This window comes from Dendrobium catenatum, unplaced genomic scaffold, assembly GCF_001605985.2.
Source record: "Dendrobium catenatum unplaced genomic scaffold, ASM160598v2 fragScaff_scaffold_716, whole genome shotgun sequence".
NCBI lineage: Eukaryota > Viridiplantae > Streptophyta > Magnoliopsida > Asparagales > Orchidaceae > Dendrobium > Dendrobium catenatum.
This window is the reverse complement of record NW_021319178.1, coordinates 12,215,384-12,232,865: the sequence shown is the minus strand read 5'-3', so window position 1 is coordinate 12,232,865 and position 17,482 is coordinate 12,215,384. Positions and strand designations below refer to the sequence as shown.

The 17,482-nt window shown below is 33.9% G+C and overlaps 1 protein-coding gene across 1 annotated transcript in view; it reads left to right on the top strand.

Annotated features, from left to right (window-relative positions):
* Positions 1-17,482, top strand: part of LOC110109138 (alcohol dehydrogenase) — a 70,342-nt gene that overhangs the window by 8,133 nt on the left and 44,727 nt on the right. The window contains exons 5-6 of the mRNA XM_028696099.1: positions 7,728-7,941; positions 13,038-13,179. Of these exons, the coding sequence (XP_028551932.1) occupies positions 7,728-7,941; positions 13,038-13,179 (356 nt within the window). The remainder of the gene's footprint in view (positions 1-7,727; positions 7,942-13,037; positions 13,180-17,482) is intronic.

The window sequence follows — 17,482 nt, the reverse complement described above, 5'->3', positions numbered from 1 at the left end:
TCAAAAACATATTCTTCATACACGAGTAAACTAAAGAAATCATACATGTTCATACAAGACTAAACTAAAGAAAATTGAAATACATACTATCATAAACATAGTAAATATGAATTTGAATGAAATAAAGCTTTTACTAATTTCTATAGCATAGTTTAGGTTTCTCACCTCGTTTTTCAGAATAGTTGGATAATTTGGTTCATGTGAAGTATCCTGGCCTCTTTTCCTTTTGCATACCATCTCAAATAAACTTCTCATCTCAATTAGTCACAGTTCCAACAACCTACTAATTTCAGCACTCATCCAACATTCAACAAATAATTGTGTTCTTACCTCTGTTTCTTGAAAGTTCTTCCCACAGCAGTTCTTACCTCATTTCCCTACTGTTTTCAGCAAAAGGGCAACAACATCGCTACCTAATTTTTGTAACAGGAATACCCTCACCTAATATACTTCAATAAAACAATAAATTCTACAAGAAAACATTAATTTCTGCACTTAGTAGCAGCTCTTCTTCACTGCTACTTCACTGCTTTCTTACCTTCATGTTTTCTGCAGTTTTTCCTCTATTTTCTCACTGTTTTCTCCCTTATTAGTAACTCCTGCAGCAAAAGAAATTACCTATTTCCTGAATCTTTCCAGCAACATGCATCAGCTCACATAGAAAACACCTCCTCCCAATGGCTTTCCCGCTGCTTGCTGTCGAACTTCAGGAAAACGGAGAGGAATGAGAGGAATGACGAATTGGAAGGAAGGAATACGCTAGTGCTCACTTTGTTTAATATTATATCTTATTAATTCTCCACTACACATCCACTAATCCTTTCCTACACTTCTAGCCGTTGGATAAAAGTAACCAATGCATGTTGAGTTAGGTGATTAAGCTACAGTAATATAAATAAAATAATAAAGTGACTATGAATATATAATTATAATTAAATAGTTAATTAACTGAGGTTGATATATAAATAATTATTCCTTAACTATTTATACATATACCATTAATATTTTGCATGTACTTTTATATGTCATAATGCTCGGAATAAAAGTAGGATTTGATGAAAATAAATGAATAATTAGAGGAAGTTAATACTTACATGTATTTATAATATTTTGGGTATTACAGTCCTTCAAACACCTTTTAGTTCTATGGCTCCCTAAACGTTTTGCGAACAATGTCTCTTGATATGACCGGGCTCCCCTCACAAATAACACTTGAATTCAGTATACATTTCCCAGAATGTGACTTTCTACAATTTGTATAGGTTGGTATCAAATGGGACCCTACATGTTGCTGATGCGCACCTTGATGAAATTTTTGCATTTTAGACTGATCACCTCACCTTTGATATCAAATTGTCCCTTCTTTCTCCCAGTCTCCCATTTTTTCCTGACCTATATCATGTTCTAGAAGTCTAGCACTCTCAACTAGTTTAGCAAAATCTTTAATGCATAGAGGAATTAGAGGTTGTCTCAATGAATCTCTGAGCCCTTTTAGAAATCTGTAATATTTCTTAGTAGGAGTACTGATAAGCCATGGAGCATATCTCGACAAGGATGTAAAATCTGCCTCATTTTGAATAAGATTCTTGACCTCTTGCGTTAGATTTATGAAACTCTCATGCATTGCCTGCTTTGCTGAATGAGGAACATACCACTCCCCGAAGATTTGTTCAAATTCTTTACAGGTAATTAGCTCCTTGGTTCTACCTTCAATATTTTCTAATGTTACCCCCTCCGTCATCACCGTGCCTCGCCTTTCAACACAGAAATAACTAGGGATACTCGTCTGTATTTAGGCATTTTACCTCATTCAAAATATTCTCAATCTTGATTATCCAATCCTCAGCAGCTCTGGCATCTACGCCTCCTTTAAATAAATGTGGCCTTAAACTTTGAATGAGCTTTAAGTGCTTATCTACTTCTACACTAACATGCGAACCTGCACCTGCATTTGCACTGCTACTAGGAGCTTTAAGGGTGATTGGTATAGCTGCTTATGGAACAATAGATGCTGTAGCTCCTACAAGAGTCTACATCTTTTTCACCATTTGCATCATTATGCTCATCATTTACATTTGCATCATAATTCATGGTAGGATCAGGCACCACTGACACATTATTTGTTCTGAGAGTACTACATTCATCTAGTGCAATATTTTCAAGACCCTCAGGTGTTCTATCATGCTGAGTTGATTGGCCATTAGTCCTCTCGGTACCCTTTCAGTAATCGTATCCGCAATATATTACCTCATAAAATGTCTTTATATTATCATGCACACATATTAATATGTTATTTTCATATGCTAAATGCAGGTGAAATTGAGAGTTGGACTCATTACTAACTTATGAATACTACTCCCACTTAAGCTCTATAATAATTAAATTAGATCCAACTTTCTTTCTTAAAGACACTAAATCAATTTAAACTTTCATAATTAAATCATCAGAATTTTAATTCTTGCTGTGATACCACTTTTGTCACATCCCATGACACACTCCATCAACAACGTAGGGTGCAACAGAGAAAACATGAAATTCTTCAATATTTAAAATATCATTTTAAAATATATTCAAGTCATAGTTCACCACATTCCCTTATAAAATGGAAGCATCCATAATATCTCATTTAGATCGTGCATATATAATTATTGAGCCACTAAGGACCCCAAAAAATTATAATAATAAGTATCATACATGCCTCTGCTGCAGACCACTTATCCAACTATACAACAAAATACAATCAGCCGCACCTAGGTTAGGCGAGTGTAATTGCACCCAGATCTGTGCAGTTGTCATACTCAAATTTCCTTCTCTAACTCATTAAATCTATATCATCCTTTCGTGCATATATTTATTAAATGACAAGTATGAGTTATAAATATAGCTTAGTGCGTAAATCATAATTCTAAATTATAGTTACTTACAGGAATAAAGAAATAAGATTTATGCCATTTATCATAATGAATCCATAAAATATTATAGAACATTTGCATTTCATTCAAAGATAATCATGGAAAAGATGTAATATTCTATTGGATGTTAATTGCATGAATAAGTAAAGGACCATATCTTATAACATCTCTGTTTAAAATTGCGCAATTCAGCCCCCAAACGCTTAATTGCCTAAGCAATTTTGGGTTCATGTGAGGCTTACGCCTCATGGGAGCAGAGGCGCGCCTCGAAGGCGCAATTGCGCAATTAGAGTTGAGGCGCACGCCTCATCAAATCCGGTCCCACCTACTTAAAATTAAGTCTTTTTTTCTTTTTCTCCCATTCGGTTCTAAGGCTTCCCGAAACAAAATCTCCCACAAGCTCCTCTGTTCGTGAACGTCTTGCTCGGCTCCGCTCGGGTAGGGTTTCTGCCGCCTCTCCCGTCTGCGCCGCCTCACGCCGGTGAGCAGGAAAGGTCCGGCCGCCCTTTACAAGCATTCCATTATTGCTTTTAGGTTTTTTTTTTAGTTCAAGGAAAGTTTTTTCAAGTTATAGAAAAGCTAGGATTTTCTATTTTTTGAGATTTTTTGTATGTTTTCGCATTTGTGTATTAGGAAACATGGTTAGGGGCAAGGAAAAGACAAATATGTCATTACGGCGTGACCCTTCTTGGAAATACAATGTACAAGTTGACGTAGGAGGCGGCGAGAAGACGTATGTGTATTTAAAATGCAATTTTTGTGATAAGGTGGTGAAGGGAGGAGTAACTCGCATGAAGGAGCACTTATCCGGCTTACACAAGAATGTAGCACCTTGTGCGAATGTTCCGGATAATGTGAAGGAGAAAATTACAGCTTATATGAAAAAGAGTACTACGACCAAACATTTACAACAGGAGCAATTTGATAAAAGGGTCGAACATGGTGCTTACTTTGGGAGCGAGAGTGAAAAGGGCTCTTCCTCCATTATACATAATAGAGGTGCACGGGGTCCTATGGACCAGTACATGACTATTCCAGGAGAGGATAGAGGACTAGCAGAGATGATGCCTGCGGCTGGTACTAGAGAGGGTCGACGGCATGTTTGCATGGATATTGATAGATTTTTTTTTGAGAATGCCATACCATTTAATGTTGCGACATCGCCAGCCTACTTCAATATGTTGCGGTTTGTAAGGTTGTATGGGAGAGGGTTGAAGGCACCTTCCATGTATGAGTTGCGAACATGGATTTTAAAGGAGCTGCAGAACACAGGGCATAGCATTGATGAGATTAAACGAACATGGATGAAACTGGTGTTACCATTATGTTAGTGGGTGGTCTGACATGAAGAGTAGGAGCTTGATTAATATCCTTGTCAACAATCCCTATGGCACTGTATTTCTACGATCAGTTGAAGCTTCAGATGAGTTAAAAATGCTGAATTCATTTTCAATTTACTAGACGGGGTTATTGAGGAGATTGGGGAGCAATTGGTTGTTCAGGTGGTGACTGACAATGCTAGTGCATACAAAGCAGCTGGTCAGATGTTAATGGAGAAGAGGAAACACCTGTATTGGACCCCCTGCATAGCACACTGCATTGATCTTATATTGGAGGAACTCGATGATTTACCTCAACATAAGAGTGCTCTTTTAAGGGTGAAGAAGATCACAAAGTTCATATATAGCCACTCATGGATCTTAGCTTTAATGAGAAAGTTTTCAAAGAAGGAAATCATCCGTCTTGCAACCACTAGGTTCATTATTACATTTGTTTACTTCAAATCATTTTTAATTCCTAATGCAAATTTATTCTACAGGTTTGCCACATCTTTTTTGACACTACAGAGCCTGTTGGATGTGAGACCTCTTGAAATAATGTTTACATCAACACAATGGCTTAATTCTGTACGGGGGAAGAAAACTGAGGGGAAGGAAATACGAAGACTTATTTTAAATGATAAATTTTGAGCTACTGTGACTTATGTCATATTGAGCATGAGACCCTTGATACAAGTCCTACGTTTAGTGGATGTCGAGAAGAAACTAGCCATAGGTTTTATTTATAATGCTATGGATGAGGCGAAGGAGTTGATTGCACGTAACTTGGGAGGAGAGGAGGCAAGTTATAGAGAGATTTGAGATATCATTGATGCTCGGTGGGAGGTACAGTTACACCATCATCTACATGCAGTGGTATTATCTCAATCCTCAATTTCAATATTCAGAGAGAAAATCCTCGAACCCGGAGGTGAAGCTTGGCTTATATCATTGCATAGAATGACTAATACCGGAGCAGACAAATAGGGAGCTTGCAGATTTACAACTTGTTCTATTTCGGAATAAGGAGGGATTTTTTGGTCTGTAAGCGGCAAAATCAACTATTGCCAAATGGTCTCCAGGTATACATATTTTTGTAAATGCAAAACACTTTATTATGTTATTATTATCATTTTTCTTCTTGAAAATAGTTGAATGATGGATTCAATTTGGTGATTCCACCCATGAGTTATACAGTTTTGCTGTTAGAGTTTTGGGCCTCACTTGTTCTTCTTCTGGGTGTGGGTGAAACTGGAGTACATATAGTTAAGTGCAAACAAAGAGAAGAAATCGGTTTTCAACACTTAGAATGAACTCCCTTGTATATATTGTGCACAACAAGAGATTAAGAGATAGGAGGTTTGTGGAATAAGGGGTTGAAGGATGATGAGGACATGTTGGTGTGTGATGATGTGGCATCTGATAATGAGCGATTTATAGATGAGGAGACAAATTTGTCATTATCAGACTTGCAACTAGAGGATCTAAGTGTGGATGTCTTGAGGGGCGAAGCAAATCAAGTGGGCACATCCACTAGTACCACACCACACACATCCACTAGCTCTGCAGCACAACATCCAAATAAAGGTATTCCACAACTTCTTATATGTTATTACATTATATTTATATTAAGTAACATGATAATGATCATTCTTATTGAACATGGAAGAGAAAAGTGTCACATTGAAGATGATGAAGATATGACATTCATAGATACAATTGGAGAAGAAGACTCCCTGGAAGAACCATGTAGTGATGGGACATAATTGAATTATATATGTTCATTCTTATTTGTACTTTGGGAGTTTGGATAGACTATAATTTTGTGGTTTTGTAATTTGGAACATGATTTTATTGCATCTCCTTTCTTAATTTCCAATAATTTCACTTGTCATTTAGATGTTTTTATTGTATAATAGAATCTTGCTATTATTTACATGCTAAAACCCTTCTCTTTGTTTCTTTGGTTTCTTCTTTGAGAATAATAAGTTGGCTCTTAGGATTTCTCCTTGGCTGTTTTCCCGAGAGTCTCTTCCCCTTCTCCTGTCTTCTCGGTTTTCCCTTGGGCTGCTTGCTGTTTTCGGTTTCTGCTGGCTGTTACTGTTCCCGTGGCCACTCTCTCTCTCGATTTTACCTCTCCTGGCTGTTTTCCCGTGAAGTGCTGCCCTATTTCCTGTGCTGGCTCTTCGGGTCCCTTGCTGGTTGGGCTTCCCGTGGCTGCTGGTTGATTTTTTCATGGGTTCTCTCCCTGTTTTCTGTGCAGAATTTCTGCTGGCTGTTATGTGTCTTTTGACCTTTCCTCTTCCCCTTGGCTGATTGATTTGATTGGGAATTTTAGGTGGTTGTTTGACTGCCCTTTTCTTCTATAAATAGGAGATGTTTTGTATGTTTTAAAAGCATATATGTGATGATGATTTTTGGAGATAAAACCTGAGGGTTTTCTTTGGAATAGCTTGCAAGCTATGTCCTCTTCCTCTTCTCCTCTCTATAGCTTGCGAGCTATGTTTCGTCTTGGCTTCCAACCTCTTCTTCTTTATGCAAGTTCCACCCCACCTGTATCCTTCCTCTCAACGATTGGCAAGCTCCTTTTGGTGTATTTGTGTCAAAGTTTGTAAGTGTCAAGAGTTGTAAGAGTCTTTTTATTATAAAAAGTTGTCTTGTTTCTTATTTTGTCAAGTTTTTGAGTATGTTGTGTTATTTATATCTCCTAGAAAGGTTTTTTGCTTGCAAAAATTAGGCTCTCTCTTAATTTTTGCTTGCATCATTATGTTAAACATGAGCGAATGTTCTAAATTTTCAAAGCACAGGTTCACATTTTTCTGCAAAACAGTCTTTAGAACGACTAACATTGACCAAAATTTTCAAAATATGCATTTAGAGCATCACATGAAATTGTCTTGATGATTGTTCCTTGTATTACAAATCATATATGTTTTAACATGTAACCCCTTTATGATTTCTCATTGAAGACTGAATTAGGTTTCAGTTTAGCATATGCACTTAGATCCTCACAGAAATAATTTAAGGGATCAATGCTATATGATTTTTCTTTTTATATAAAAGCTTGAATTTGTTTTAATTAATCGTGTTGTTAATATTATGTTTTAATGGATCTTTATGCATATCGATTCCCTGTAGGTTTCATTTGTAAACTGTAAATCACTAGGTAGTTGCTGAAAGCAAGTCTTGTATGCTGAAACTTGTTGCTGAAAGCAAATTTTGTAAGCTGAAATATGCAGAAATTATTCTAATTACCGGAACTAAATTTGCCACTTGCAACTCGTAATATGTAAATATGGTGATTACCTTGCTATCCTACATTATGAACGGATCTTTCTGTTGTTATTTAATTAGATTGTTTTTAACATGGGTTCTCTATTATCACAGTTTTGGAATTTTAAGGCATGCATTAAGGACTATATATGTTTATAGGAAATTATTATGCTTACCAAAAAGTTCAACCGGAATCTTTTTAAATCGTTTCTCGTTTATTCAGGAAAGCCTGTGTACATGTACAGCATGGGTGGACTTGCTGAATACTGTGTCATTCCTGCCAATGCAGTTGCTACTCTGCCAAACTCACTACCATATACTGAATCTGCTATCTTAGGCTGTGCAGTTTTTACTGCGTATGGAGCTATGAGACATGCAGCTGAAATGCGTGCTGGTGATTCTATAGCAGTTATAGGAGTTGGTGGCATTGGAGCAAGGTGATAATCTGAACTATTAACAGGACACAATAGAGATGAAGGATTCATATAGCTGACCCCACGTAGTGGGATAAAGGATTATTTTCTATATAGATATTAATGACTATATAACCCTAATTTGATCCATACAACATCATTGACCATTTTTTTTAAATAAAATTTATCTTTATGCCTTCAAACACACAAAACAACTGAGACATTTCTCTATTTCAACAATGCAACATCAACTCCAAAGGTGCATCCTCATTTATATCTCTATTTTAGATAACAGGTTGAAGCTGTTTAAACCTATCACATCTACGCATTATCTTATCTTTTAATCCAATAAAATTACATATCATATAGTTGTTCTTTGTTTTACTATTCTAAGATCTCTACCTTCTAAGCATTTCCTCAGATGGTTTATTTTCTTAATTATTTTAATGGATGCCTCACCAATTTGAATTACATCCTATGCATAAACTATGCACCAAAGACAGCTCATTTTAAATATCTTTTGTGATCATCTCCATAGTCAATGTAGAAGATATGGACTTCATTTTGATCTTTGATGTAAATAATTGATAATTGGAAATCTATGGCCCTTACCACTACTTTTGAAACTAATAAGTATTCTATAGTACCTATCTTTAATAATATCATTTTATCTTTAGCACACACCTTTTTGCATTAAATTTTACGAAATCAGTTCCTAAGCTATTCAATCATATGTATTCTTAAGATCATAAAAATAATATGAAGATATTTTCTTTGTTCTATATACTTTCATTGATTGTCTTAACATAAAATTATTTTAAAAATCTTCTTGGCTCCAAAATTAAGATAATTTTTCTAGGCCTATCTTCTATTATTCACTCACATTGTTTTATTTTGTGACTAATAAATTTGATTCCTCTATAGTTAACACAATCTTGAATATCTCATTTATTTTTAAATATAGATACAAAATATTTTCTTTCTAATAATTTGACATTTTTCTAATTTTTAAAATTATATTAAAAAAACAATCAATTTATTGCAATATTCCTTATAACTTGTTAAATGAACATGGAGCCTTTTATGCATATTTTTTTTGGGCCAACTCCACTTTATATTCATGTATTTATACATAATATACCTCATTATATTGTTTGTTGTAATCTTCTAAATAAAGTTTTTCCTTGAATCTCATTTAATAATTTCTCAAAGTGTATTTTCATTATTCCTTGATATTTTCATATTTAACTAAAATCTCATTTACTTCACTTTTAACATTTCTATCTTGGTTAAAATCTCGAGGTCTCCCATCTTTTATTTTAGTTATTCTATATATCTCCTTTTTTCTTGCTTAATATCAAAGTTGTTATGAAAAATATTGTCGTTGCCAGATCCTAAGTCCTGGATGAGAAAAGTGAGGGTTGTGTTAGGTAGTCGATAGCCAGCATAAAAATTGTCGAATAATCATGACATGAATTCTTTAAAAAATTTGTTAATGTTAGGAAGTCCCTTGGAAGCGACGCATTGTATGACCTGAATACAGTGATAAGTGTGCAGGGGCCGCTACACCGGTGCCCGAGTATAGTGTTAAATAGGCAATGGTTCCCAGGTTCCCACATCAACGACGGATGTGTGCAAAGAAGCTAGTCCGTGAAACTAAAGTTAGGATATGAACTTAGAATATAGGATCCCTTATAGGAAAATTAATGCAGTTAATAAATATTATGATTCATAGGAAGATAAATATTATGTGCATTCAAGAAACTAAATGGATTGGAGAGAAGGCTAATAAGATTGATAGTTTAGGATTTAAACTATGGTATTTGGGTTTGAGTCGTACTAGAAATGATGCAGGTGTGATTATAGATAAGAGTTTGAAAGATAATGTTATAAAAATTAAAATAATTGTAGATAGAATTATAGTTTTAAAGATTATAATTGATGCTAAGATTGTTAATATTATAAGTGCTTATACTCCTCAAGTAGGTTTGGATATGAGTTCAAAATTAAAATTTTGGAATGACTTAGAAGAATTAATATAAAAAATACATCTTAAAGAAAGAGTTTTTATTGGAGGAGATTTAAATGGACATGTTAGTAGAGAGGTAGATGATTTTAAAATGCATTCATGGTGGCCATGGATTTAGAACGACAAATGAATATGGTAAGACCATATTATATTTTTCTTTAGCTTATAATTTTTATAATAACTAATACCTTATTTAATAAAAGAGATAAGCATTTTATCACTTATTAAAATGCATATAGTAAAACGCAGAGTGATTATTTTCTTATAAGAAAATTAGATCATTTAGATTGCAAATATTGTAAAGTTATTTCAAGTGAAAATTTATGTTCCAATATCATTTATTAGTTTTGAACTTTAAGATAAATGAGTAGAAAATAAAAAATAAATTAAACGATTTTTTAGTATTAGATGAGGGCATTTAAATAATATTAATAAAAGTATTTTTAGAGTAAGATTTTAGATCTTAAGATTTTGTCTGTGCATGAGGATGCTAATGTTATGAGAAAAAGTGGCTAGTAATATTAAGATTATTGCAAAAGATGTGCTTGAAATTTCGAAGGGAAAAACTCCTAATAGTAAAAAAAGTTGGTGGTGGAATTCAAATATGCAAGAAAAAATAAAAAATAAGAAGATTTGTTATAAAAATTAGTTTATATGTAAAAATTATGATAATTGAGAAAGTTATAAAGAGGCTCGTAAGGAATCTAAGAAAGTTATTTGTGATGCAAAGAGCTTAGCTTTTAATGATTTGTATAATAGATTATATATTAAATTGAGAGAAAGATATATGTATAAGTTAGCCAAACAAATGGATAAGAGTAATAAGGATTTAGTACAAGTAAAGTGTATTAAGGATGAAGATCAAAAAGTATTTTTCTTGTAAGATGATATTCAACAAAGGTGGATGAGATATTTTGTTAAACTTTTTAATGAATAATATGAAAATACAATTGATTTTAGTGACTTTAGTATCCTAAATGAAAATAAAGATTTTTATTTTTATCGGCATATTAGTAAAACCAAAGTTAGAGAGGCTTTAAAGAAAATGAAATGTGGAAAAGCTGTTGGACTTGATGATATTCTAATAGAGATGTGGAAATGCTTAGGATATCAAGGAATTTCTTGGCTTACTAAACTTTTTAATATTGTTTTGAAGACTAAAAAGATGCTAGATGAGTGGAGAATGAGTTTGTTAATTCATATTTTTAAGAATAAAAGTGATGCACAGGAGTGTGCGAATTATAGAGGAATTAAGTTAATGTGTTATACTTTAAAACTATGGGAGCGAGTTATGGAGCGTAGGTTGCGGCGTGATACTAATGGTTCTCAAAATTAATTTGGATTCATGTCGAGTAGGTTTACTATGGAATTCATACATTTATTGAGAGGTTTGATGGAGAAATATAGAGAGAATAAAAAGGATATACATATGATATTTATTGATTTAGAGAAAACATATGATAAAGTTCCAAGAGAAGTGCTATGGAGAGTTCTTGGTGATGCTTAAATTCAAATATTTAAAAATATGTATACAGCAGCTATTATTTATGTTCAAACACAAGATGGTTTGACCAAGTATTTTCCTATTTCAGTTGGATTACATCAAGGATCAGCCTTAAGCCCATATCTTTTTGCTTTAGTCTAGGATGTTCTCACTAAACATTTGCAAGAGGATGTACCTTGGTGTATGCTTTTTTCTAATGATATTCTTCTTGTTGATAATACTAGAGAGGCAGTTGAAGGAAAACTTGGATTATGGAGGTCAACCTTAGAGTCTAATATTAAGAGTACACGTTTTAGATATCTTGGATCTATTATTCAAAGAGGTGGTGAAATAGATAGGGATATTATTATTTGAATTCAAGTTTGATGGTTGAAGTGGAGGAATGCATCGGGTTTGTTGTGCGATAGAAAAGTCCCCCTCAAACTTAAGGGAAAATTCTATAAGATGGTGGTGAAACCTACAAATGCTTTATGGTGCCGAATGTTGGCTATTAAAAGAGAAGCATAATACTAAGTTAAGCCTTGCAGAGATGAGGATGCTTAGGTGGATGAGTGGCTTTACCCTTAGAAATGGGATTCGAAATGAGCATATAAATGAAAAGGTTGGAGTTGCTCCAGTGGAAGATAAGATTAGAGAGAGTCGCCTTAGATGGTTTGGTCACGTTAAAAGGAGGCCTTCCGATGACCCGGTTAGGAAGGATGATGTATTACATTTGACTTATGTTAAGAAAGGTAGAGGTAGATCTAAAAAGACTTGGTTAGAAAATATTAGAAATGATCTCTCTTTATTAGATTTAAATGAGAATTTGACTTTTAACAAGACAACGGCGAAAAAGGATTCATGTAGCTGACCCCACATAGTGGGACAAAGGCTTGATGTTGTTGTTGTTATCAAACTTGGTATGAAATCATAAAAACTGTAACTTTTGTTTTGCTCACTATCCTCTTTGTGAGATTTCTATATTTTTTATAGTCATTATATGCCTAAGCAGCATACAATCTTTGTCAAATTTTTAAAATTTATTTTTTCAGTAATCACTCTTTATACCTCCTCACTTCACTAAGTCTTCTTGTCAATGCACAATTTATTTCTAGACTCTTCTAAACTTCTATAGTAATTTTTTATATAGAACTAGTCATTTTATTCTGCCTCAAATTTGAATGCCAATTTGCCTCTCTTAGCACTATTATCTAGAAAGATAAACAATTTGTCATCTTTTAGTTTATGCACCAATACAAGAAGTCACTTGTAGCTTTTAACAATTCCATTGTTGGTCCCAAATATGCATGAGAGAAGTGGAGGGTTGCGTTATGTAGTCGACAACCAACATAAAACTTGTCTCACAAGTATGACATGAATCTAATAGTGAGGGGAAAGGACTCTGAAACTAAAAATTCTACTAATGCATGACCTTATGAATTTATATAATCAAGTTAGTCGTCCAAGTTTTATATTACATGTTTTTATTATATTTGATAAGTTTTTTTAAGGATAGATCAATCTATATGTTTCCATAGCTTGAATAGGATTTAATTTATTTTCTTTATACAAAGTTGTTTCATTTGAACTAAAATATTTATTTTTCAGTTGTTTACAGATAGCACGAGCATTTGGTGCTACTGAGATAATTGCAGTTGATGTACAAGATGAAAAATTGCGCAATGCAAGGACACTTGGAGCAACTCACATCATAAATGCTTCAAGGGATGATGTTGTTGAGAAGATCAAGGTACACAACTTCAAATTTCCTAAATTGTGCTAAATGTTTTTTTTTGTATATTCTATTTCTGAGATGCATATTTTTTCTTTTATCGAAATATAAAGCATGATTGTTTGTTTTACTACTATTACTATTTAAAAATAAAAAGGGCATATCTAGCTAGTTTATGGTTGGTGGAAGTGCTTAATCCCAAGATGATGTTGTTTGACATAATGGATTTATATGATGTAGAGGGATAATGGGATCAATATACACCATGGATGTCTCTTTTTTGTGTCTATTTGACTTCTATGATAGAGCTCATTGTTCCTTTCTCATGAGGATCCTAACGTTTATCATTCTTAATTAGTAGTTCCTGCTTTTTGTCGTCATATCCTCATGTTGTGTGCTAGATGAGATTTCATTGGCTTAGCCTAAAAAACACATTCAAATAGAGTAGGATTTGGAAAAACCATGGGTCCTTGTTTTGGCACAAAAATCCACTATTTTGGATTGTTAGTTAAAGGTGGTTTACTTCCAATTAGTTGGAGGGACTTCAATACAAAATACTTCTTTGATAATTGATATGAAGAAAGGCGATGTTCAAGGACCCTAGATCTTCTATCTCACATATATGTTATTATGAACAACATAAGTGTGTGATGCATCCAGAGATAGTATGAATTACGTCTTTTCTCGGTATTGTGATGCTGACTGTGGAGTATTGGTTCCTACTACCTTGAACATTCTCTGTTCATGAGATGGTGTTAGATAATGCAATCAAAGTCATTATATGCGGCTTGCTTAATGTGATTGTTACAGGTAGGATAATCATCAATGAACATCATTTAGCATTTTGATGGCGTGATTGTTGCTATTGAATGCTGAGTTCAATGGACTTTCACAACTAGTAGGATGGTCGTCAATGAGATTGTAATGAGCATCATTTGTGTTGTGCCTCATTTTAACCCCTTCCAACCAAACATGAGACTTAATAGTTTCTCAACTGAATCTATTTGCTTCATAGACATAAAGCGAGCAAACTTAGTGAATTCGTTAATTATCACCCAATATAATCATGATCCTATTTGATTTAAGAAATCCTATAACAAAATTTCTTATAATTTCTTCCTACTTTCACTTTGAAATAAGTAATTATTGCAATGATCCAGTTGGCTTCTCATATTTAGCCTTTATAATTCGACCACTTTCACAATTGGATACATACTCAGCTACATCCTTCTTTATATCTAGCTACTAAAATACTAATTTCAAAAACTTTTAAATCATTGTACTTCCTCAATTAATAGTATATCTTGAGTGTTGCGCTTTTTTGCAACATCTCCTACCTGAAATTATAATCATTAGGTTCTTGTAGATGTACTTTTTTTTTCCAACAATATCTTTTTCATCTACTGTAACCTCCTATCTCTTTCCTAATTGAACTTCCTCAACTAATTTATGATATTCATTGTTGGTTTTCTGAGCCTCTTTAATTTTATCCACCAAAGTTGATTTCACAATCAATGTTTAAAATTGCATAATCAGGTATTGAGACGTCTTTCGTTTGTGAGGTGAGGCGTAAGCCTCAAGGCATTTTGAGGTGTAAGCCTCAAAATCAAAAGATTGCGTAACATAAAATGATAAATTTTTTATATACTAATGAGTAAATAATATATAAAACATAAAAATGCACAATATATGAAGTGAAATCAAAATATCTCAATAATAAGACAACATGAAATATAGTTCAACTCAAACTCTATCTTTCCCAAATCACAATATTCTTTTCATTAATATATAATTCCAAAAATAAATAGCAATGACATATCACATAAGAACTCATAAGTCATCAGCACTGGCATCACTAATGGGATCTTCATCTGAATCATCATTATGATGAACTTCTCTCTCCGCTTCCTCCTCTCCTATAGAGTCTAATGTCCCCCAATCAGCTCCTTTCTCAATATCAGTTATCTTCCTCTTCCCTAAATATTTTTGAACAATATCAAAATAAATAGTAGTGTAATACATTAATAAAAGTATAAGAAAATTATGTTATTTATATACCTTTTTTGATTTGTTCTTGAGTTGTGGTGGATGTAGATGCTTTATGATCTTCAAAGAAATCAACATTTAAATCTTCGTCTTATAATTCAGACAGCATTACTTCAACTTCGTCATTTACAAACTAATTATCATCAGATGACACATCCTCGTAAAGCAAAGGATTTTCATCATCCATTAATCCTTTTTTCTTCAAGTTTCTATCTCTGAGTCTCCTATTGTACATAATGTACACTAGTGAATTCATCCTCAATATCGATAAATGATTTCTCCTCTTTGTATGTACTTGGTTGTAGGTACTCTTTTTTTTTTCATAGCCAGATAAAGAGCATGTTGTTGCAGATTTGATCTAAGCACTGTGTTTGTGTTTTAATGATAACAAATATTATTGTGTTTGATATTGCTTTCTATTATTTCTGTGATAGTGTTTTGTTCTATGTGTACTAACGTTTTCATTAATTCTATCTACCGTTCACTTGCAATTCTGAGCAGCTTAAGATTGGGTCTATTATTTTCAATTTATTATGTATTTTTTCCTTTGAGTCATATCATGTATTTGGGTGGATATCTTTGCTAAGCAACCTTGCATACACATAGGGGGAGATAGAAATGTCTTTTCGAGAGTGTTTGTTTTTTGAGTAATTCGTATTATACGATTTTTCTTCGTATTATACGATTTTTCTTCGTACTATACGATACATGCATCGTACTGTATGCCTTAATCTCGGACCGTACGATCTGTTGTGCTCTGCCAAAGCCTAGCAGCCAACATGAAGGAAGATACTAATTATGTATTGATCGTACAATACGATTTGGATTGCACTGTACGCCCTAATTATTATCTTACTTGATTAATCACGCGATATCAGGCAATCAAATCATGGATAGTTATTGTGATTGATCATACTGTACGAACTTGTTCGTACTCTACAATTACCCGTGTACGAAATTGGTTGTCCCTCGGAGCGTACCAAATGAAATCCATAATTTTTGTACTGATTGTATCATACAATCTCCATAATGCTAGATGATCGGTACGAAGTTGGTCGTCCCAAGGATCGTCCCAAACAAACAGAAGGATTTTATGCATATCGTACCATACGATTTGTGATCGTACTGTACAATGTATTGTAAAATTTGAACAGTTCGTCTGAACGATCTTGTTGGATGATTTTGAATTGAAATGTTCGTACCGTACGATACGTCAAACGTATTGTACGAACAGAAGACAAATGGCTTAGAAATTAGGGTTTTTTGAAGCTCTCTATTTAAGGATCTCTAATACTCTTGTTAGATGATCTTTGGCTGCTTAGTCTTCTTGAGAGGGAGCTTGAGGGAGAGAAGAAGGAGAGCTTGGTGAGATAAGAGAGGGAGATTTTGTGAGGGAGAAGTTGCGAGGGGATTCACAAGGTTGCTCCAAGCAAGAATCTTGCCTAGTACCTATAAGCGTCTGTCTGGAATCTCTATGGCTCCGGAGAAGAAGTTCTTTAGCAAAGGTCGTGGTTCTCTAACCATCACCTGGAGGGTGAAAATATATTTGTGGTTCTCTAACCATCACCAGAAGGGTGAAAATAGAGTTAAGGTGCTCTTCCTGTAAAAGAGTCGTGGTTCTCTGCCGCACCAGGGGGGGTGAAACAACGTCAGGCTTCTCCGCCTTGTTGTGGGAGCAAAAGGAGCAAAAGGGGAGTCACTTCTGTTTAGTGCAATACTTGGAGAGGGAGTCTCCAAGGAGTGGACGTAGGTCAGGTTGATTGAACCACTATAAGTTTTGGTGTGTTCTTTCTTATTACTTTTACCGCATTTTAATTTTTTCACTTTTTGTGATTTGATCTGTGGTCGAAATATCAGTTTTTTTTTATTATAAACTTAGTTCTATTTTCACATCAAGAGGTTTAAAATTCTTGTTTGTTTAAGAAATTATTTAAACTACCAATTAACCCCATCTTGGTTAGCATCAGGACTAATTTTTTAGGGTTTAACAACCCTCATGAACTTTTACGTGGTATCAGAGCGGAATTCATAAGATCAAGCCTTAGAAGATTTTTGAATTAAGATCATTGACTAACTTTAGTAATTGAAACACTGCGGGATGATATTCAATTACTTGACCATCTCTATTTGAAAATATACCTTTTGATTTTTGAAAAACTCGCATGTTCAACTTTTTACAATTAATTGATTATCGTATTTGGATGCTTATTCAGGATGGTTATTCTGCACCTTCACGATTAGTAAATAATGGTAAAACTGAAATCCCTTTTTCTGA